The 22,097-nt window shown below is 46.0% G+C and overlaps 1 protein-coding gene across 1 annotated transcript in view; it reads right to left on the reverse strand.

The window, feature by feature from the left end:
- Nucleotides 1-6,641: 6,641 nt before the first annotated feature.
- Nucleotides 6,642-22,097, reverse strand: part of GLI2 (GLI family zinc finger 2) — a 195,808-nt gene continuing 180,352 nt past the window's right edge. Inside the window, exons 11-14 of the mRNA XM_074911578.1 lie at nt 20,986-21,150; nt 16,341-16,622; nt 12,864-13,200; nt 6,642-11,812 (exon numbers count right to left, since the gene is read on the reverse strand). Of these exons, the coding sequence (XP_074767679.1) occupies nt 9,459-11,812; nt 12,864-13,200; nt 16,341-16,622; nt 20,986-21,150 (3,138 nt within the window). The 3' untranslated portion in view covers nt 6,642-9,458. The remainder of the gene's footprint in view (nt 11,813-12,863; nt 13,201-16,340; nt 16,623-20,985; nt 21,151-22,097) is intronic.

Genomic DNA, 22,097 nt, shown 5'->3' on the forward strand with positions numbered 1-22,097 from the left:
TAATAAGCAGCCTCACCCCTGCCTTGCAGCTGGGAGTTGCAAAATATTGGCAGTGACCACCGCACTGGGTCAGTGAAAGCAGCCCACGTCACTGGCAGTGGCACTGGGCCTGGGCAAATTTCCTTTAGGAAGTGGCCTGTCCTGCCCAGAGGAAACCCCCCAAACCCCCAGGAATGTGGGGCAATTGTGACCTGTGGGGACCCCATGTTTTGGTCTCCTCCCACAATGCCAGATCAGCACCCCTATGCCTTCCTCATCCCTGATGCTTATCTACAGGAACATTTTGGTTCCTATACTGCTGGCCGTACCTAGGTAAAGAGCAACATGGCCTCATGTTACAGCTCTACTAAGCCGCTACATTCCTCTGCCTCCAGCAAAAGACCCTCTGAGGATAGAATTAGCTAAATCTTTTCTTGAGGTCAGCAAGATATTTCTTGACCAAGGTTTCAGCCTTTGGGCTAGTTCTGCCTATGAGTGCCATCTCTCTGTGCTTTCTTTAGCTGTGAAAAATGGTAGGTCAAAATTTGGTGTCTTAAGAAGAAACAAACCACCACCACCAAGAGAAACATATAACTCAGGCCTGGCCTTGAGACCTTTTCTGGCTTAATTGTATGGGCTAGGTGTGAGAAATGGTCCTAGCTGACACAGTGTGGTGACAAAACCCCTGGAGGTGTTCTGGTTTTGCTGACAAGGAAGAAATTTTGTCAAATTAAAGGGACACAGGAGCACAAGGAGTAGAGGGTGAAAGGTGCAGGGAGTGAGCAGCAGACATCTGCTGCGGAAAGGTAGCTACAAAGGTCAGAAGGAGCTCAATCTGCCGCGGGCACTGATCACCCTGGAGAAGCTGTGAAGGAATAACCATTTGTCAAGGGCCTGGGGACGGCAGGGAAACAGTCCTGTTTGCAGAGAGGCTCTGATAGCAGGACATCTAACCCCCCCCCCCCCCCCCCCCCCCCCCCCATCCTTGTATTCATCTTCCTGCTTCATAACACTGTTAGAATATAGTCTTTCCACACTGCACCTATTTTTCCATTCTTCACACAGCCAAAGCACCCTCCTTGGGGCCTCACATGTGACAGGATGGTTCTGCAGTAACATAGTTAATGAGACAAATCATGCTGCCTCACTTGCACTATTTATGCTAGAGGCACATCTTCGGTTTTAGGCATGAAACCCAGTTTGATTAATTTGAGGGTTTTTTTTTTCTAATTCGAGTACTTTTCATCTAATAGAGAGCACTGATGCATGTACACAAGACCAAGTTTGCAACTGCAACCTCCTGATTGTTCTGCAGTGATTTTTATTAAAAAAAACCCACTGTCTCTTTTTAGTAGCAATAAACGTGTTTGAAATATCTTAAAATAAATAAACCTCCTCCCCTCCATCTATGGGGTTTATTCTGAGGGGAGAAAAGACCCCCTTTGTTCACCAGTTGTGCTCCCAAATGAACCATTTCTGGGCCCTGCTGAATCTGCTGAAACATCTGTGGACCAGTGCTTTTCCTGAAGTACCTTGTGTCAGCACTGAAATAAGGGTTGGGAAAGATGTTTTACTTTAGCTAATCTAATTGCAACACAGTACAATACTTTGTGTGTTAGCTGGAATAATTTTAAACAACATTAACAATGTGGTTTTTCCTGTTATAAGGAGGGCTGATGCTAATCTAAAAGGCCCTCAGCCCCTGACTTTTTATTTTATACCTTCAGCTTTTGTGAGATCTGCTTGATCCCAACTTCTTACAAGTGGAACAACTTTGTAGGAAGAGCAGGGGTGGAAAACAGCCCCTTGTGGGCTCCTTGGAGACTTGACTTTTTCTGGTACTGATTCACCCATGATAAAGCCAGCCCAGTTCTCTGCATAATTTTTTTAAATGTAAATGACAGTTAAAACATTACTGAAGAAATGTACTGATAATATTTTTTCTGAAAATCCTTTCAACATCACTTTTACAAGACTATCTGAGAAGTTATGTCTCAGCCCCACGCTCTTCCAAATTCAGAGTTAGGATTTAGAAGGTTTTTAGGCTAAACTTGTTCATGCACTATTAGTATGTGCTAAATTTCAGGAATGTTTTTCAAATGGGATCTGATTTTAAATTTCTCTTCTAATTTGGGCAATTACAGGTCATTTTTTGGAACTGTTCAATGGCTCTCATTTCTAAGAAAAGCCTTCTCAACTACTTCAGTGTCATTGGTGCTTTCAACACCTAGACCACTGCTGATCTGTTCAAAATGCTCCCACTTACTTCCAGTTAGTGATGGAAATGCTGGGATCTATGGTTTTTTTTTTTTCAATTAAGTAGAAACCATCACCTGGCTCAGTCCCAGTTTCTATTCCCTGAAAACATTTTTCATATTCACTGACAAATCTCCTGACATTGCTAAGACAAGCAATCATTTCCTGAGAGCTCCTCAAGCAAGGTGAGACCTGTTCAGTTCCTAGATGGCTGCTAATAAGGGAAATTCACTGGCCTGCAGGAAGCGATTAGGATCACCATTTGGAGCACCCTCCTCAGTAGGTGCTGGTGTTACCGGGGTGCAGCCTCCTGGACTGCAGAGCAAAACCCGTTTTCTCACCCCTCCTTAAGATCTCCCAGATACGGTAGCACCACCCACTTTTGGCATGCCTGGAGTGATGTTTAATCCTCTGTGCATTTCATGTAGCACTATCGAATTTCACTTATCGTCATTATTGATGAGTGACACAGAGGTTAAATGATTTGCATCAAGACATTTTGCTCAAAAAAAAAAATTAATACATCACTTTTCAGTCAGTTGAGACACTTTGCTCGGATGCCAGTCAGATGGGTAAGTGCAGCAGGCAGGCACCTTCTCAGAGGGCTGCTTTGCCAACTGGAAAATGGGGCCAATAAAGCCACCTGGAGATTACCAGGTTCTTGCTATACAGTAACAGTGGGCAGAAAGGGAGAAGCATGTTTGTTTCCTGTAGCTTGGCTGAGCCGCAGAGGCTGGGAGCGCCTTTGCTCTGAGGTCTGCAGCCAAGGGCAGGATGCCGGTGTTGCCAAAGGGTGGGGCAGCCCACCTACAGACTCCAGGCCTGGGGCTACTTCGCCTTTCCAAGCTAGCAGTGAATTAGTCCCAGCTGTGTTCCCCGGTCACCGTCGCTGCTGCGGTCGTTTCCATCCGAGCAGGTGGCTGAAGCTCTCCAAGAACCCGTATGACTGCCGTGCCACCAGTCACACTGCCTTTTCAGGTGATGGCTGCTTGCATGACTGGTCAACTGAGTAGTGGGCAGAAGAGGTAACAGAAAAAAAACACTGCTTTTGTTTCCCAAACCCTTTTACGTGAAGCTCTACAGATCTGAACTCTTCAAAAATAGATCTCTCTTATACCCACATAAGCATCACTTTGCTTTGCTTTCATCATGGCCAGTAACTCCTCATGGCCCCTGAAATTTTGCAGGTGGGAGACACGCTGGAAGAAACAAAGCTATGAAAAAAATTAGCCCTGCTTTGTCCAGAGTTTGACTTCCTTCCCTGCTGCTCTCCTCATTTCATTTGATCTATTTTAACCTCTATGACTGCACTGTAGCATGAGACTTGGTTCTTTGGCCAACATCCAGCTGTGAAATGTGTGCTCTTCTTCTGCATGATTCCCTCTGCAGGTGTCAGGAAAGCTGTTCCTCATGCTCCCGAGTCAAAAAATGCAACCGTCTGTCTGTCAAACCCTGGCAGAGAGGATGTTTGTATGGGCAGAGCACTCTGGGTGCACTTTGTGAAGGTTGTCTTTATCTGTAGGCTTTCTGTATAGTGAATGGAGAGAAAAAGTGAACAGGAAATAGAGACTCCTTTAGAAGACATTCAGAGGGTCAGACCTAGCTTCTGCTTTAAAGACCTTCCTTAGAAGTCCTTTCTCTATGGAGACTAGCCTGGGCTGTACTTAATAGGAGTTAAGACTAGCCAGAGCAACCTAGACCAAAGATTTATGCAGCCCCATGCCCTGTTTCCTGGTGCAGGAGGTGCCTTTTGGGCTGTGTTGTCATGCCTGATGCTCCTTGCTGATACCACCCTACAAATGATCATAAAGGTGTGATTACAAAATAGCCTCTCATGGACAGATGTAGCAGCCAGAGAGTTTGCTTTTTGGTAAGCCATTGATACTTCGAGAGACATTTCCAGCAAGTGCACTGTAGTTGAATGCAGCAGCTCTTTCAAAGTTGACAGCAGGCAGGCCACCATGCCCCCTACATATCTGCTTGACAGGCCAGTGCAGGGAAAATGGAAGGCACCTGTGTAATGAATCAGTGGTGCTAGTGCAATTGGAGGAAGCTACAGTAGTAACAAACCTTCAGTGTGTGAAAACATCACTTTTCTCTTTTTTTAATTTTATTTTTACAACAAACATATTTAATATAGCCATTTCAAATTTTACATGAAGCATAAATCTAGGATAAATAAGTATATTTGCCACAACATAGGTTGTTTTGTAGTCTCTAAATTTCTTAAGTGTTAGGTCATTTTACTTACAAGTTAACTAGCTGTCTGCAAGAGGCCTTGGTTGGTCATAAATTGTCCTTCCAATAATATAAACCACACCATTTATTTACAACATGTATGCTCTTCCAAGTAGATCCAACAGCTCATAAAGAACAAGAGCTCCTATGTCATCCCTACTGAGACCACTGCAATAAAGAGCTGTTGGAATGACTCCGTACTCAGTAAGTGCAATCAGATCCAGCAACAGTAGCTTTTATGGGCTTTTTCTCCCCTCCAGGAAAACCTGAGATATTAGTGCAATATTAAAGAGCTGTGATGGTTTTACCCAGAGTGGGATCTTACTCCTCCTATGCTCTCACTGGTTTTGGGAATGGAGTGAGGTTAACACTCACCAAAGAAGGTCAGAATCAGCCCTGTTAGGATGGCTTATTTTCATAAGGGATATGATTGATTAAAAAGAAGGTTAATTGACTACTATGCAGCTGCCACAGTAGTATAAACTCCAAGCTCTGGCTTATAAACATTTGTTGCAAAAGGGTTATTACCCACTTACAATTGGAGCAATGAGCCTTTTGATCCCTGTTTATTCCAGGATGGCCGAGCAGTAAAAATGCACATGCTGGTACATGACCTCGGGTGGGCTCCTAGGAAATCTTAGCCCAGTTTAAGTAATAAATATGTTCTTACACAGGCAGAGGTGTGTCCTGATCGAACTCTGAAGTGAAATACCAGCTAAAAACAGCATTTGATCTAGATTAGAAACCCACTTTAAGTGTTTGAAGTGGAAAAGCAGTAGGAGCTGATCTGAGTCTCCAAAGCCTTTTGTCAATAGAAAAGCTCTGAACAACTTCCTTTTAATAATATTACTGCATTTTTTAAAAATGTGATTTCTGTAGTTCTTGGACAGTACAGAGGGGTGTGATATTTATCCAATGGATTTACAGACTAACAGGGTCATTAACACATTAATCAACATCTTGTTCATTGGCTCAACCTCAGCCCGTGCTGAGGGTGACTAGATCGCCTCGAGATGCACAAGAGCATGGGATTCATCTCACCTTACTGGAGAAGGTATCTAATCCAAGCTGGCTATGTGGGGGTCTCTCTGTAATCAGTGAGGAGAGTGACAGATGCCTTCAGAAGAAAATCCACCCCATCCTATGTGTCTAAACCAGGGAAGGATTAATTTTGTCTTGGGATATGCCAATCTCTTGCCACAGACTATGAGGGAACCCTGATGATAGGGTTTTGTCCCAAACTTACCTGATTCTACCAATCAGCTCAGCAGAGATCCTGCATGGAGGAAAATGAGGACACCCCCTTCAGTTGCTTCTGCATGAAACTGCTGGTTCATTTCCACCAAGTGTCATGGCTGATCCACTAGCCAACTGCTTTGTTCAACAGCTGACTTTATTCCAAACTCATTGCTGTGCCCATGAGGACCACCTCTGAACAGATTCCTCAACCTCCCTTAAAGCTCTAGGCCTGTCCACATCAGCCCTCCTCTATGAAACCAAGTCAATAATCAGTCTCTTGAGTGGCTGAGCTAACTCCTGCTGCAGTGAAATGAAGGCTTGCTCACAAATGGGCTGGACCAGGCTCTAAATGGATCACTACTGGTGTATCTGTTGCTCACCGTATCATTGCTTACCATCACATACATAGTGAACAGGCTCATTTCTCCTTTCTTCAAACCCAATATTCAACATGTCGCTGTCATGGCCCATCACAGCTCTGATGATCTGTCCTAGTTTTTGTCTCTTTCTGGACACTAACCAAAACGGCCATGTATCTTCTGGTTGCTGAATTTCTTCAGCCCTTGCTTTGAGCCCTTCTCCTGTGCTGTCCCTGCTGCACTGTCACCCTTCTTCAAATGACCTCTGCCAGGAGGCCAAGGAAAGACATCTGGGCAGATGGCTGTGCTGGCAGCAGTACCCTGGCCTCTCTGCCTCTCTTTCTGCCACCTCCATTCCACTATTGACTGAAAGCACATCAATGCAGTGACCCTCACACCAGGCCCATCCAGCTCCTCACCAGCTGTTCCTAAGCACCACCAGAGTCCAACCAAATGTGTCAGACCATGACCAACCACCATTACCAATAAAAAGCAATTAAAAACAGGCACAAGGAATTATGAAAAAAATTACTTTTTAATGTACAAAAGGTTTATATACAGGTTCAGCATGTTACCTCCGTTCTTATGATGTAGAAAACAGCTAAAAATGTTCTTAAGATATAAATTTGACAGAACAATTCACCTACAGTACTTTTAGTAATGATGTCTTCTATACATAATATATACAGGATTGGAATGGTTATTATAATACTTTTTCAGTAAATGAAGGAAGACCACCACTGGAAAGTCTGAGAAATCTCAAGTCATTGGAGATTTGGTTTTGCTTTTGTATTTGATTTTTTGCTAATGTGAAGAGGGACTCAGTAGCCATCGTTGCCCTATGCAGCTGTCGAAAAAAAATCAGATTAGCAGTTGAAGGACACACGAAAGCTTGATCCATCTCAGCACAAGGGATGCCCAGTTGCACTCCAAGTGTCCAGGACAACATACAATGTCCTAAAATATGTACTGCCCTCTTTTCATAAATGCAAAGGCAAGGGCAAGGTCAGTAACTGCAGAAGAATATATACAGCGGACTATAAAACAATCCCTTTAAACACAACTTTCACAGGAGACACAAATAAGCAGCCAGACACCTTGCTTTGCTTTCCTGTCCTCATGCACTCTGGGCATCAGCAGGAGTCATGGGGGCCTCAAGCAGTGAAGGGCGGGGGTGAGAGCATCCTGTGCGCACCCTCTGCATTTGGGATGAGGATGGGTGAGACTGCAGGATGCTGAGCAGCACTTCCCTGCACCCAGGGCTACCTGGCAGCAGCACTGTCCTGACGCACCACTGCCAAGCACGGCTGCTGGTGTAACACGTGGCTGCCTGGAGGTAACACGTGGCATTTTCATGCTAGCCCCTGGTCATGCCGGGAACAGTGAGCCTGACATCGCTTTGTGCAAAAGGAAAGCAGGGACATCAAAAAGCCCCTTTATAGAACTGTCCCTGTCTCATGCAGGGGATGAAGTCAGATGCGAGTGAGAACATCACAGCAATAAAAGGAGGAGAGGGGAGGTGGCAAGGAGAGAGTGAAGCTCTGCAGATGCTTGTCCAGTCAAACCTTGAGAACCTGGCAGGGCTGTCACACTTGTCCCCTGCCCTTCAACATACAGGGTACAAAGTATCTGATGCTATAAGAGCAGGAAGAGAGTTGTCCTTGTCCAGTGCAGTGAGAAGTTAAGCAAGGCCTCCTGCCCAAGTACCTGTACCCCACCACTTCTACCCTTTTGTCTAACGCCAGCAAAATAAATAATGCAACCAAGATTAACTTCAGTGCCAGGTGGGACTGGCCTGGAAACAGCTGATCATTATTACAAGCAGTTATATTTTGGTGGAGGATTTGGCTTTGGGAGGCCTTGTTCCTCCCATCTTTTCCCCAAGGACATTTCCACGAGATTCTCACTGACCAAGTAGTATTTTGACTCAAATACCTGCTTTGAGACTATCCAGATGTTTGCCTATGCTGTAGACTGCAGGTGCAGCGCTGAACTGAATGAGGCTGGGTACAAAGAGTAGCTATATACTGTAGCACAAAGCACTAGCCAAAATAACACCCCAGGTTCTCCACAGTATATTTTTTGGATACAGCAGCTCTTTTCATGCTGACCAAAGCTGTGGGACACGTTAATGTAGCACTGGGTGCATGCCAACAAGCCTCCTTCTGGGGCAGGGTATATTAGCTCATGCTTGGCCTCCCATCAGTGCAGCCACATGGCTGTTGTGTGCACAGAGCCCGGGTAGAGCCCTGCATGGAGTGTATTACACAGATGAACCATGGACAGATAAACCAGGTCCCACAGTGCTGCCACAGTGCAGATCGGGCTGAAACAATCATAAAACTCTCTTCATCAGCATCACTTTTGTGTGTGAACACCTCAACATTGAAAACGCAACAGAAAGCAAAGCCATTACAAAGCTGCACAGGGATATGGTAATGCGCGCTTCAGAGATCTGACATTACAGATGCATGCGGGGCCCCCGCAAAAAGTCACTGTGCTCAGAGGGCGCAAAGTTATGCATGTGTGTCAGTCTGCACGCCGGAGCCTTCCTGCCACGGGGGATTATTTCCCAGTGATTGCTGTTCGCAGGCCTCTGCTCCACTCTGCACATGATATAAACCACGTTGTAAACACATCTGATCAAAGTGTGCATTCACCTTTTATGTGTCTCATCAATGTGTCTTTCCAATGTTTTCTCAGAAACACCACTATGTTTTTGTAAATGTACATTTTATATACGCTTCTGGCAATACACTATATTTGATTTTTAAAGGAAGAGAGGCCTTGGCTACTTAACACGAAAGCATGGTAAGGCACTTTGCTGAGAAGCCATTTGGAATCAATGCTCTTTGCAAGGTATAAAGGTATTTATGGTATAAAACAATACTGCTGGCAGAGGGCTTGTTTGGAGACGTAACTAAACCCTACACTCATCAGAGCAGAATACATAGTATGGCTTTTATTCTGATCAAAACTGCATCCTCCCGTTTCTTTCTGGGGTGGGTTGAAAATGGAATTTTTGCAAATGTAACTAACAGAAAATGATGGGGAGTGCTATTTACAGGGCTGCCGGGGAGGAAGGGTTTCATCTCTTAACCACGCTCATGCTGTCTCCTAGCTTGGTGGTGATACCGTTCAGTGCTCTGGAAACCAAGCCAAAAAGTAATACTAGAGGTGCACCCTTGTGGTGCTGAACTGCCTGGATATAGTTTACATAATTCTGTACAGAGACTTTTAAAAATTTTCATTTTGAATCCCTTTAATGTATTTAATACTCATTAAAAAAATCTACTCTATTGAAACAGATTATTTTTGAAAAGCACATTCATAAAACTGCTTCAAGCAGAGCCCCTTGGATCGTGCTAAGGCCTTGTGCTTTTACTGTTATGACATCATGTTTAGAAATTTACTCTCTTCCGCCAGTGTGGTTAGCATGGAGCTCATATCGCCTATTGCCATATTGCTTATTCCCGCGGGTATGGTGGGCAGTGTCAGAGAGTTTCGTGGAGTCGTCAGGCGAGAGGAGTTCTGGGAGAGGTTCTGCAGGATGCTGGGGCTCAGGGTTCCTGACATCAGGCTTGAATGGTCCCCATCGTCCATGATGGCATCAAAATCTATCTGGGGTGGCTCAAGACCTTGCGAGTCCACCGTGCTGGACACCTGGTTCGTGCCCGGAGAAGGCAGAGCGGCCGGCTTGCTGTTCAGCGCACACTGCTGCTGTCTGACCCGGCAGTCCGCGTGATTATCGAAGCTGCTGTTCTGTTCATACATGTGGATTTGACCATAATAATACATCAAATTGTTTTCCCTTGTGCCGTCTGCGCACTGCTGGGCTGGTCCCGGCAACATGTCGCTGGTTCTTTTATGTATGGCCTCTGCTGCCTCCTGGCCCGGGCTGGTGGTGTTTGTAGGGTGGGGAGTTCTCATGTAGCCCAGCTGCTGGATGGTGCGGAGGCCTCGGGGTCTGCTGGCTGGGCTTGGCTCGGGGGGAGGACGAGGCTGGACCATGCCGGCTGCATAAGCCTGCGTGGCCGAGCCCATCATGCTCTGCTGAGGCTCAAAGCTGGGCTGGTTGGAGGTCATGATGGGCTGATGAAAGGCCTCCTGAGTCATGGGGAAGTTCAGATGGCTTGGCTGAGATGAGTAGTTCTGACTTGGTTCGTGCATGACCTGGCCCAACATGGTGCGCTCACTGTTGTTGCCGACCATTAAAGAAGGGTCAGTCGCCATGTCCATCTGCTGAGGATGAAGGTGGGGTCCGGACTTTGCTGCCATGCTGCTACAAGAAGGAGAGATCTGATTTGGGTTGCTGCTGATTGCACTGGTGCTCAGCATCTGATGAGGTTGGTTATACCCTGTGTGTAAGCCCAGATCGGGGTTCATACTGGGGCCTAGGCTCATCGGCTGCTGCCGCAGCTGCATACAGTTTAGCCTTTGCCCATCCATGCCCACATTTCTTTGCATAAAGCTCTGCTGTGTTACGTTCATACTGTTCTCCGGCAGCTGCATCTGCTGCTGGTTGTAGTTCTGGTACTGACCAAAGTTCTGCTTCTGCTGGACCACTGCTAAGTTCCCTTGTGAAAACTGCTGCTTTGATTGATTGGACATGATATCAACTGTACCTGAGCTGACTTCGTTCCACTGGACGGGCATGTTATTTTTATTCATGTCTGAGGAAGCATCAAAGCTCATGGGACACTCTGCCATCATGGGTCCCAAGTGGCTCATGCTTGCCTCAGCCACCGCCATCCTGCGTTGGTTGGGTAAGGCTGGAGGCTGCAGCTTCCCACTTCCCTGGAAGCTCTGCATCTCGCTGCTGTATCCCATGGAAGTGCTCTCGGCTGCCGTCCCATTGCTCTGGGATTTGATGTACTGCACCACATCATCTGGCAGCATAATGTCATCATCTCCGACAGGCGCCTCCACTTCCCCGGGCATGGCTTCCATGGTGATGTTTTCACTGATGCTCAGTGGCCGGGGTGAGTAGGTGTGCCGGGGCAGGCTCCCGTCTGAGCGCCCATAGCTCTGGAGGCCAAAATTCCTCCTGTCTGCTGGGTGTGGAGTATGGAAGGGGTTCATGTTGTTGGTGCTGTTGAAGCGGTGAACTCGTGGGAGGGCCTGGGGGTCTCCAGCAGGTCTCCTCACTGGGTCGCTTGCCCGTCTCGTGCAGTTGCCTGGCACCTCGTGGGGAAATGCTGCAGCTGATGGGTAGCCATAGGTGTTACCATCACTGCAACGCCTGGGGCCTGGCGGGAGGCGGATGGAGGGCAAGGTGGGGTCTGGTCCATCCATCAGTGAGATCCTGTTCTTCAGGGTCATCCTCTCCATGTTTGGCAGGGGAGTTGGAGGAGGGCCCCCCGTGGCAGCAGCGTACTTGGCTTTCAGCCTGTAGTGCTGAGCTGGCGTGAGGTTCAGCAGACCTGGCATCCCGCTGCACTGGCTCACCTCACTTGATCGACGGGAGGCGTCCGTTGAAATTGGGTCGTAGGAGTCAGCAGAGCTCGTGTTATTGGGACGGTGCCCGAGCTGTGAAGCCTCGCTGGAACGGCGGCTGGAGAAGTATGGGGAGATCCCTGATGATCTGCGGCTGACAGTGTAGGCGGAGCTGATGGTGCTTGTTGTACTATCACGGCGCTCGTTGAGTTGGTTCAGCATCGTAACCTCATTGACAGACAGCTCCATTATTCTGGGATTAGGCAGTGTAGCAGAAGAACCACCATTATTTTCTAGAATAGAGCCTAGGAGAAAGGTTGCAGGGAAGGAAAAGGTTTAGTTAGGTGAGAATTCCACTTGGTTGTGTTCTTGGTGCTAAAATACAGACACAGAAAGCCGTCCCCAAATATTTTATGGGAATGATAGTGAATTGCATTTGCTGACAGTGAATTCCAAGCTTCATCTCCAGCTCTGTGTCCCTGCACAAAGGGCAAGAAGGCTGGGGAGAGAAGACAAGAAGTCCCTGCTGCAGTCTTTGCAACGCGTACCCTGCTGATATTCAGCTGCTGAGGAAGTGCCTCCACATGGTCTTACTAGGGAAAATGTAGGACTGGTGTGAACAATGCCACAGGGACAGCATGTAGCCACAATCACAGCTGCTCACTGGGCATATGCACAGCAGTCAGGGATAGGAGGCTGAAAGCCCAAAAGCTGACACTCAGAGGCTCTTCCCAGAGTAAACAAAGAAGCTCCAGTATACTAAGCCCTGAGGTTTAAGTATAGCCCAGGCCCTATGCCTTGGGACTTCCTGGCAAAGTTAGAGGAGCACTAAAGGGATCATAAAGATGCCTTTATCAGGAATCCCCAGCCAGCGGGAAACTAGCATATGAAGCTGTAAGCAATAGCCAGGAGCTCTCAAAGTGTCAAAAGGCCTGTCAGAGCAAGATCAAGGATGGAGGGCTTGTCTGGATTGCTGCTGTACTCCAACAGTCTCCTAGGAGGCACATTAGCCCTTGGGGAACTGTTACTGATGGAACAAACCCAAGCAGTCTTGTGTCTGTCACTGGGACAGTGAGGACAGCTGTGGCTGGGTCCTGGGCAAGCCCAGAAACAAGGACACCAACACCTCTGCTCCCCTTCACAGCTCTGTAGCACTGAGTGTCTGGGTTTCTGTTGCACATCACCAGACAGCTGTGTTTACACCCAAGCTCTCCATTTTACCTGACATCTCTATCCAGCAAGGGCTGACTCAGAGTTAATAAGAAATGATCCTCCTCCAGGGCAGACTTTTGATTATGAAACCAGAGGCAAACTCTGGAGGGTTCTGACAGAACGTGGCCCAGGCCCAGGACTTACTGTTTCCTGAGATGGGAGGCAGCTTGGTGTTTCTGGCTTGTGGAGCTGGGCTCACCCATGAGCAGGAATCCTTAACTGTCTTGAGTTTCTCTTTCTTGAGCTGTTCAAGTCGTTGCATCGTCGTCATGTGTTTCCTTAGCTGCAGGCTGACTGTTGAATTACCAGATGAGACTGTTGAGTCCACAACAGGAGTGTTGTCATCCAACGTCGTCAGATCTCCCAGACTTCCCCCACTGTGCATGTTCATTTCTACTCCACTGTCATTGTTGTTGGTGCTGCCAAGGGGTGATGGCTCACTGCTGCATGACGACTGGCCACCAGGACTGGACTGACACATCTTGAGGAAGGAAAAGAGGAGGAGTTGAGCAGGTAGAAACATGGATGGAAAGAAACCAGGAGCCCAACATCCCCAGCAGGCTGCACATGTTTGGCCCTTTCTCAGGATCTCCGCAGCCTTGTTACACTTCCCTGCTGCAGGATTTCAGCTCTACCAGAGGTCAGGGGCACCTTCCCTGGGGAAAGAGGGCAGGATAACACCCCACAGCTGGAAAAACTATGTTGGGTTCAACTGGAGGATGGAGAGAAACCAAATGCTGTTCCTCCAAAAGATTAAGGACAGATGCTTCTCAAAGAAAAGCAGCACGTTACCTAGTTGTGCAAGGTATATTGCAGCAAGCACTGGCTTATCTAACATATGATCAAGACCTAAGTATTTCAGACACAACGTGTTTCTGTCTTTTAAATACCCTAACATATAATTAGGGTAGCTGACAAACTTCCCAGCCAGATAAAAACCTGGTTCAGTGTTTGCAAACTCCCACTTGCAGATAAGGCAGATAAGCACCATAAATATTTATTTTATTTACATTAGGAATTGCTTTTCACATTGAGTAGTTTATTTGCAGCAGACACTAAATAGTCTGAACTTGCTCCGAGGTAGCTGTTGCTGCTACCAGACAGGATGCCTGTCTTCTCTGCTTGAGGCCCATGCTCCAGAAAAAATGGGAGTGCTGAAAAGGCAACGTACTTTGCCCCAGGCCAAAGTGGGAGTGCAGTGTGATGCTGTTTTACTTTGCTCTGTAGCAGCCCTCACGGGCAGGGCTGACTGGCTCTGATGGTCTCATAGACCTTCAATTGGGATGATAGATATTGCGATCCCAGGATTTAATAGCACGTTGTGATGCTGGGAGAAAGGCAGCAAAAGGAATCCTCAGGCACTGTGTCCTCCCCCTTTCTGCACTCAAGCAAATATCCCCTGTCCCTCCCCATCACTCCACAGGCCTCCCTCTTCACCCCTCAGGGGTTAGCTGGAGACAGGAGGTCTGCAGCAGGGCATGCTTTATACAGTTATTTTAATACAAAGGATTACTTTGCTCACCTTAGTACCGACTGTCCTTAGGAAGGTAGAGTAAGGAAGGGTAAGTGGGAATAAAGAACAGGTTGTTAGGATAAAGACATCATTAACAGAAAGGACCATGTTAGTAAAAGGAGGAAGAGGGGAGTGCAGAATACAATACAAACTGCCAACCTCTCTCCCTCTCCCGTACCCCATCTTCCCTGCCTTCCCTCTTTGGGGGCCCAGTTAAAACCCCCTAGAAGAGACTTCCCACCCGTCTCCATGGGTTTGGGATGAGACTCAAAGATGGGTCAAAACAGGGGGCCTTGGAGTGATGGGAACAAATGAAGCATGTCACCCCTCCCACCACCCTGACCTTAACCAGGAAACAGGTGTTGGATGTGGGCCTGCCAGGTCAGATGCTGCCCATTAGATGTGCACGAGTGAAGTACGCAGTGCTGGATGCGGAGAGCAGAGAGGAACATCCGACCCACGAACTTACTGCCAGCAAAATGGCTTGGCTGCAACCCTGGGAGCACAGAGCCGTAGGAAAACAATCCCACACCTTTGGGAGAAACCGGGTGGGGAGCCGTGATTGTGTCTGTGTTTTCATAAAAAACCCCAAACAAAACACGGAGGAAGAGTATTGGAGAGAGGTCATTCTGTCCAGTGGTTCTCACACTCAGTTTTTGTAACCCAGTACAGAGCCTCATCACAGTAAAACTGTTCCTTTAGTCAATTAGACATTTTGGATGTGAAAATACTCAATTCTTTCCTAACTGAAACATGCTGATCATTAGTAATTTGTCCAACAACTTATCCCTTAACTTTTTTTTTAGAAAATCTTTGTAGCTCCAGGGCATGTTGTTTCATAGGAATAACAATCTTTTTGCCTGGATTCAAATCAAGAAAATATATATTTTGGAGCTCAAAGTCCTTTCAGCTCTAGTGAGAAGTCTGGGGACTATGTGAACACACTCCTTTGCAGGTGAAGGTCTTTTTTGCTGTATCCAGCCCATACACTGCCCCACTCTGAGCTGGTGCAGCAGACCAGAACTTTGGGTATGAAGGTGAAGAGAAACATCAAAAGGTAAAAGTAACCCATGCCTTGCAATGCTCTATCTCCTCCACCAGCAGTGGTGTGCTGAGGAGCAGGTGAGCTTTCTGCATGGGGTGGAAGAGGCTTCAATGTGTTTGGGCCCATCACTGTACACACCTCGTTAGCACCATCGGCCACACTACTGCCTGCTGTGGAGTTACTGTAATGTCCAGAAGACTGATAAATGGTCTTTGCTTCAGCTCGAGGCCACTCATGGTGCTGTAAAGCATGATCATGGTTGACTGCAAGCCCGTACTCTGTGGTCCACAGCATCGGTCACATGTTTATTCCTGGTTTTGCTCCCCTGCCTCATCATCCTACTTACAATTTTCTGTGGCAGCTGCAGGTCGTGTATTGAACTCGTGTACTCCTGAGCAATCTGTTCTAGCCCACCTTGCTTGAGCAGGGAGGTCAGACTAGACAATCTCAAGAGGTCCCTGCCAACCCCAGCAATTCTGTGCTTCTGTGTATGGTGGACAGGACTGAGGAACTGAGCTTGTTTAAGATACCCAACAAAAATAAACCAGCTACTTTTATCCCCACTGGCTTCATGAGACAGCCCACAAGAGCTGTGCCAGTAAAACTGCTGTGCAGCAGCTGCCTGGAAAGAAAAACAGTGAAGGGTGCAGGGAGGAGGAGAAAAGGGATTGCTTAAGCCAGGACTTCTGCTTCAAGAAGTATTCATCAATCTGTGCCCTATGCTTGTTACTCAGTTTAAACTGATGAGGTAGGTAAAGCTCACTTGACCACAACACTCTGAGTTTTACCTACTTTCACAGCACAGGAAGGCCAAGCTCAACACTGGGCATCATGTGGCTCCCATGACTACTGAGGGTGGGAATTTGTGATGCTGGGTAGGAAGGTGCAAAATGTACTGGACTGTGCCCTGACCTGCAGTTTCATCTTTGGACTTGAACTCTAGGGTGTTGGCAGGTAAAGGGCAAGTGCCCAGAGAAGCAAATGGCATGCAAATGCTTCATGCCCCCATTGCGTCAGAGAAATTAGTGGCCACATCATTTCTGCCAAGAGCTACTGCTCTTACCACAGAATTCTCTGTTTTTATCGTTTTGACTTGTAAGCAATCCTCCATGCTCCTCGTGGTGCTGTTGGCCTCAGGGCTCTCCTCTGAAATCTTGCTGCTCTGTTTGGCGCTTGCCTCATTGTCCCCGTTTTCCTTGAGCGGGGGTGGCCTCGGGTGAACATCATTGCGCTGCTTCTTCGTGACATGGGCATCAGGCCCGTGCACGGTCTTGACGTGTTTCCTGAGGGAACTAGGGTCTGTGTATCGCTTTGTGCAGCCAGGTATTTTACAGACGTAGGGTTTCTGTCAATACAAACAAATCTTGGGTTATATTTAGAACAAGCCCAAATATTCCAGGTACAGTGCATTGGCCAAGAAAACACAATGAGCATAGTGGTTGGCAGCAAAATATGAAGCATCTGCTCCACAGGGTTCTGAAAGACTGAGATCTCTAAGATGTGATATATGGGCTGCTGCTGATCCACATAGACCTGGCTAGTCATTTGATGTTGGCTAAACTCCTTGTTTTCAGTTTCTGGATTAAAAGACAGCTAAGAATTCATGAAATACTTTCCTAATATTACTTTTCCATGTATGTATTTGCTCGGGTGGCCACAGGAATGTTTCCTGATTACGGATGGGAGGGAGGTGATATAGGGGACTGGCCATAACACATTCTCTCTGCTAAGGTGGGGTCTACACCGAGAAAATGTCTGAGACCTTCTGGCTGATGGAATTCCAGTGAAACCAAGCCAGACTGGATTCACCCTACCCAATCCATCATACCACTCCAGCACCTGTCACCTTGAAATCTGTTATTGTGCAAAACAAACCACAGGCATGCAATGTTTTTTTCAGATGATAGCACTCTAGTCCCGAATTCATGAATCATTGATTGCCACAGGAAAACAAGGCTGAAGCCATGCTTCTGAAAACAGAAGTCAGCAAACAGATACTTTTCCTCTTCTAACTTTTTTTTTTTTATTTTATTGAGTTTCCAATTCCAACGTGTATTAGCACTGCAGTTGTCTGAGCTGGTGCTGCTGTGCTGGAAGCTCTGAATTCATCACAAGTTCTGCTTTCAGCCTCACAACTACACTAAGTATTTTTCTGCCAACACACTAGGATAGATCCATGAAAAAACCCAGATACATGTTTGAAGGCTACCCAAAATGACCATTCTTACTCTTTTTTTTAATCTGTTTTGTAATTTTGTCCAGAAGCTTAAGTGAAAAAATACAAAGGAGTATATATTCTTTGCAGAAAGCCAGCATCATCACATGAAAAACACTGAAAGTCTGGTTTTTATTCAAAAGCATGCTTCCTGTCTAATCTTGGCACATCACTCTGAACAAACTAAATTCTCATAACACCCCACTGAGGTAAATATTCAATGTATTTTAAAGCTGGGTAAACCAAAGCACAAAAAGTAAAATAGTTTGTTTATAAATCTTATGCAGCCTTTTGGAAGAGGCATTATAGAAATACTGCTGCTATTAAAACCTATTCCAAAGAACAGAATCCCCACCACACATGCTAAAAAACCCTACATATAACAGTTCAAGGATTTTTAAAAAGACTCTTTAGGCCAAATAGTTTTGATTTTTTCAGAAACCAGTAATTAGAGTAACATCATCACTGTTGCTTGGCCAGCAGACACTCCACCTAATGGGGTACAACCATCCTCTTCATCAGGCCATACTTCCTGCAACTGAACTGAGCACAAATGCTGTTTGTTGGCATGCCTTCATATATCCCCCGGGTTATCCAGATTCTGACATCTAATGAAGTGTATGCCCTAGTGAAGGCAACAATTTAGGTATCTCAGATGCCTCCCTCCTACTCCCATACACATACAGCATGATACTCTTTAGGGTGGGAGAACTGGAGAACTTCCCAGGTACTCAGTAGAACTGAATTTCTGCATTTTACCCTTGTTTAGCTTGAAATGGAGAAAGCACCACTCTGAGCCTTTGGCCGGCCGTGAACTCCTGCCACTACTTTGTGTATGCACTGAAGAGTGGTCACAGGATAAAAGCCCTTTTCCAAGGAATACCTTTGAAGGCATCCCCTGAAGGGATTCAAATAGTCACTGAACGTTTAAAATGAAATAGTGTATGTGACATTTCAACAATCAAACAAAAGCCAGTGTGGTAATATATCCCCAGCCTTGAACTTCAGCATGTTTGGACCATACACCTTCATCCTTTCACACAATGACTGAGAAAAATACAGGGAACCTGGAACTTCCCCCTTAGAGGAAACATGGATGATTAACTCTGAAACTGTGGTGTATCCCAAGTAATCACTGCATACAGAGGGAAATATTTAGTAGGTAGCTAGGAACCACAGTAGAGTTACCAATGGGTAATGGGAAATATTCACAGCCACAGACTTCTGCTTTGGATCCATGTGGTTTTGTGAGCCAAGGTCTCAGTGCAGTTTGCTAACCCACTGGTCATGGGTAGTTGCAGGGCCCCCACCTGGGCCTGCTGCCCAGTGCAATAAGCTTTGCCCTGAGGGCTGTCATCTGTTGAAAGGATCATGTCATATGTTCCTCAAAAAGAGGGTGGCAAACATATGGCCCAGAGAGCTGTTATGTGCAGCCTACAGATCTCCCACAAATATTGGGGTATGCCTCTGTTGCATCAAGGAGAACTGAATGGCATTTCAGGAATGAGCATGATCACACAATGTAAGATCATGTAGTGCCATGTAGTTCCAGAGATAAGGCTCAGCTGGTCTGGTACAAATCCTCCATTAGTGGCTATGCTGCTTCTGCACCTGAGGAGGCTTTGGCATCCTCCAGAAGAAGCAAGAGCAGAAGATAAAATCCCTATCTGTTATCTGAGTCTTTACTTTGTGTTGTTGGATGCAGCCTGTGCCAAGTGTCAGCATATTAGATGAGGGTCTGCCATAGACAAGGAGTTGGATGCTCCTGCCCTACAGCCTCACCTTCTGGCACAATGGGAACCCAAAAGAGCAGACGTTCAAGCTCTGCTCAGTGAGGAATTATCCCAGCTCCAGTAAAACTTCTAATTTGGATCACCTGGGAAATTGAACCCATCAAAGAAATGACAATAACACAGCCAAAGCCAGAATTCCACATGCAGGACACCAGCTGGCCCAACAGAAGGAAAACTCTGGCCTGCCTAGGACAGATCCTGGAAAAGCTCTAGGGATCTAAGCTTCAGTGATCTATGGGCAAAAAACAGCTCACATACTGCTTCAGTGTGCACAAACTGAGCAGAGTCTGTATCCAGCACTGAAAGTTGTACCAGCAGTCTTGATCTACATGAGAATCCTTAAGGATGGAAGAGAGATGCAAAACTGATTTAAGGACAGGAAAAAATGCCACAGTAATGGGAATCTTCAGTGGCTTGATTAACTTATTTAGCTTATGAGAGAGAAAATGGAGAGTGACTTAACACTGTAGTGTTATGAGGTGGAAATAGCAAAAATGAAAGGGACACTGGATCTAGCACTGGAGGAAAACAGAGAAAGCATTCGGGGCTGGAAAACAAGCAATTTGTGATACCTGAGATCACGACTGCCTACCTTTCAGGGGAATAAGCTTCAACAGAGAGTAAATGATGTTTTAGTCAAAGTTGCATGTTTTCTTGGTCCCTCCTGGCCTCAAGCTCAGTGTAGCCTTAAACCAACCCCAAGCTACCCAGTGTCAGTGCAGATATGGGTTAATTTTAACCTGTGTCCTGCTCGGAAGTGGCTCACTGGTAAAGGACAATCCTGACATCTGAGTTCATACACAAAACAATTCAAATAACACTGGGATCCAGATCATTCATTTGGTCCACCTCAGCATCATGCCAACTTTGAGTCCTTATTCTGACTCCAACAGAATCTCTGAAACCTCCAGAGCTTTGGTTATCACTGACTGATGTTATGCCAGAGATAGAAATACTCCCAACAAGCCCTTTGTAGACACAGCATTGCTTTAATAAGCTGTCATCCATGGCAATTGTGTTCCATTCTCCAATAGCCTATATTTAACTGTTGCAAATTAGGCTACAGACTGAATTCTTCATGGCTGCAAACACTATTAGAACTTTAGAGTGTTGTTTTTTCTTCCCCTGTCAGCTAATTAGTGGTAATATAAATTTCAATCGTCGGCCGTGGTTGATTGCAACAGACCATCACATGCGTTACAATAAAGGCAATTTCCTCTGCTCCCCAACTACTAATAGTGAGTCTTAATTAGCCAAGGTTAACAAAGCATTGCATTGTGCTCTATCATTGTACATCAAACGATGGAGGGAGTATTATTTTCACAGCGTCAGGATCCAGGATAGCTGTTATACTACTGCAAGTCTACTCTACAGTAATATTAAACACCACATGCACAACTGTACAATCCTATTTGTGCTATTAAAAATTATAAATTTGGAAAATGCTTGCTTTAATTTCCAAAGCCGATTAAAAAGTTTGCATACTTTAACATCTGTTTATGATTTCAAACATGGCTTTTATAAATATAAAGCTAATGTGGTCTGGCTCTCTAGCAAAATAAATCCCATTAAAAAGTAAGAAAAACCTCTCATTACAGTAGGTTTCTTTTTACATGAGTCCAGCGTGTAAAGTGTATGTTTATTGTCAGCAAAATTAAAAAAAAAAAAACTCCGTTGAGCTGTGGTGAGCCCAGGCTTACCTCATTGGAATGCGTCCTGTTCTGGTGCTTGGCTCTGTCCGAGGCATTGGAAAAGGCTTTATTGCAGCCTTCATGTTCACAGACATAGGGTTTTTCTCCAGTGTGGGACCTCAGGTGTGTCTTTAAGTTCTCCAGGCGGGAATAAGCTTTGGAGCAACCCTCAAACTAAAATAAAAAAACACAAGAGGAGTGATTAATTAACCAGAAAAATTTGGTTTTCCCCCTGCCTAAACCCTTCTCATCTGTTTCTCATTCTTTCTTTTTTTCCTTCCCTTTAAAGGGCTTGTGTTTTAGAGAACAACATCCACTTTGTTGGGAGAATTCGCTTCCATAGGCAGGCTGAGAATTTCAGTAATGAGTCATATTTAAGGTGCTGCTCCTTGTTGGGTACCCACCTGACATTTCAACAAGAGACTCTTTTTTTCCAGCAGGGTTGAACACCCCTCCACTCCTCCCAGGGCTTTCTTAGCCCCTCCTGCCATTCCTCTGCAGCTAACACACTCAGAAACAGAGGCCTTCTCCTTCCCACCCAGAGAACTGATGGATTCTTGATGGTTTGACCAGCCTTGCAACTTCACTAGTACCAGTGCTGGAAATACCAGACCATTCTCTAACACACATGCAGAAATCTAGCAAGCTTTGAAGTTTCCCAAATTACAGCTTGGGTCTACTCTTGAAGGATGCTGTGGTCAGGCTGTCTGACATTACCAGTTTAAAAAACAAGACTCTCAATCTTGAAGACAGATGGATTTTTGGATGACAAAACAGGCTAGGAACCTTCCTCCTGGAAGGAAACCAGCTGCCCACACAGTGAGAAGGAGCAGCTTGGGAGACATGATGAGGCTCTGGGTGATGTTAAGTCCTGCCATCCTCCACTCTGGCTGGTCTGGAGGCTTCTCCCTGCACCTGCCCGGTCTACAGCATGGGAGGATTTCACTTCAAACCAAACAGGTCATCTTAAATGCTCTTTACAAAATAAATGGGAACTTACAAACACCAGAAGAGGCTTTAAGAAATGTAAAGCTCACTTCCAAATTCTAGCTAAATGCTTCACTTGCTGTTCATCTGGGAGCATTGAAAAGCCCATGCTGCACTTCCTATGCAAGCACCTT

The sequence above is a fragment of the Athene noctua genome, chromosome 7, assembly GCF_965140245.1.
Source record: "Athene noctua chromosome 7, bAthNoc1.hap1.1, whole genome shotgun sequence".
Taxonomy (NCBI): Eukaryota; Metazoa; Chordata; class Aves; order Strigiformes; family Strigidae; genus Athene; species Athene noctua.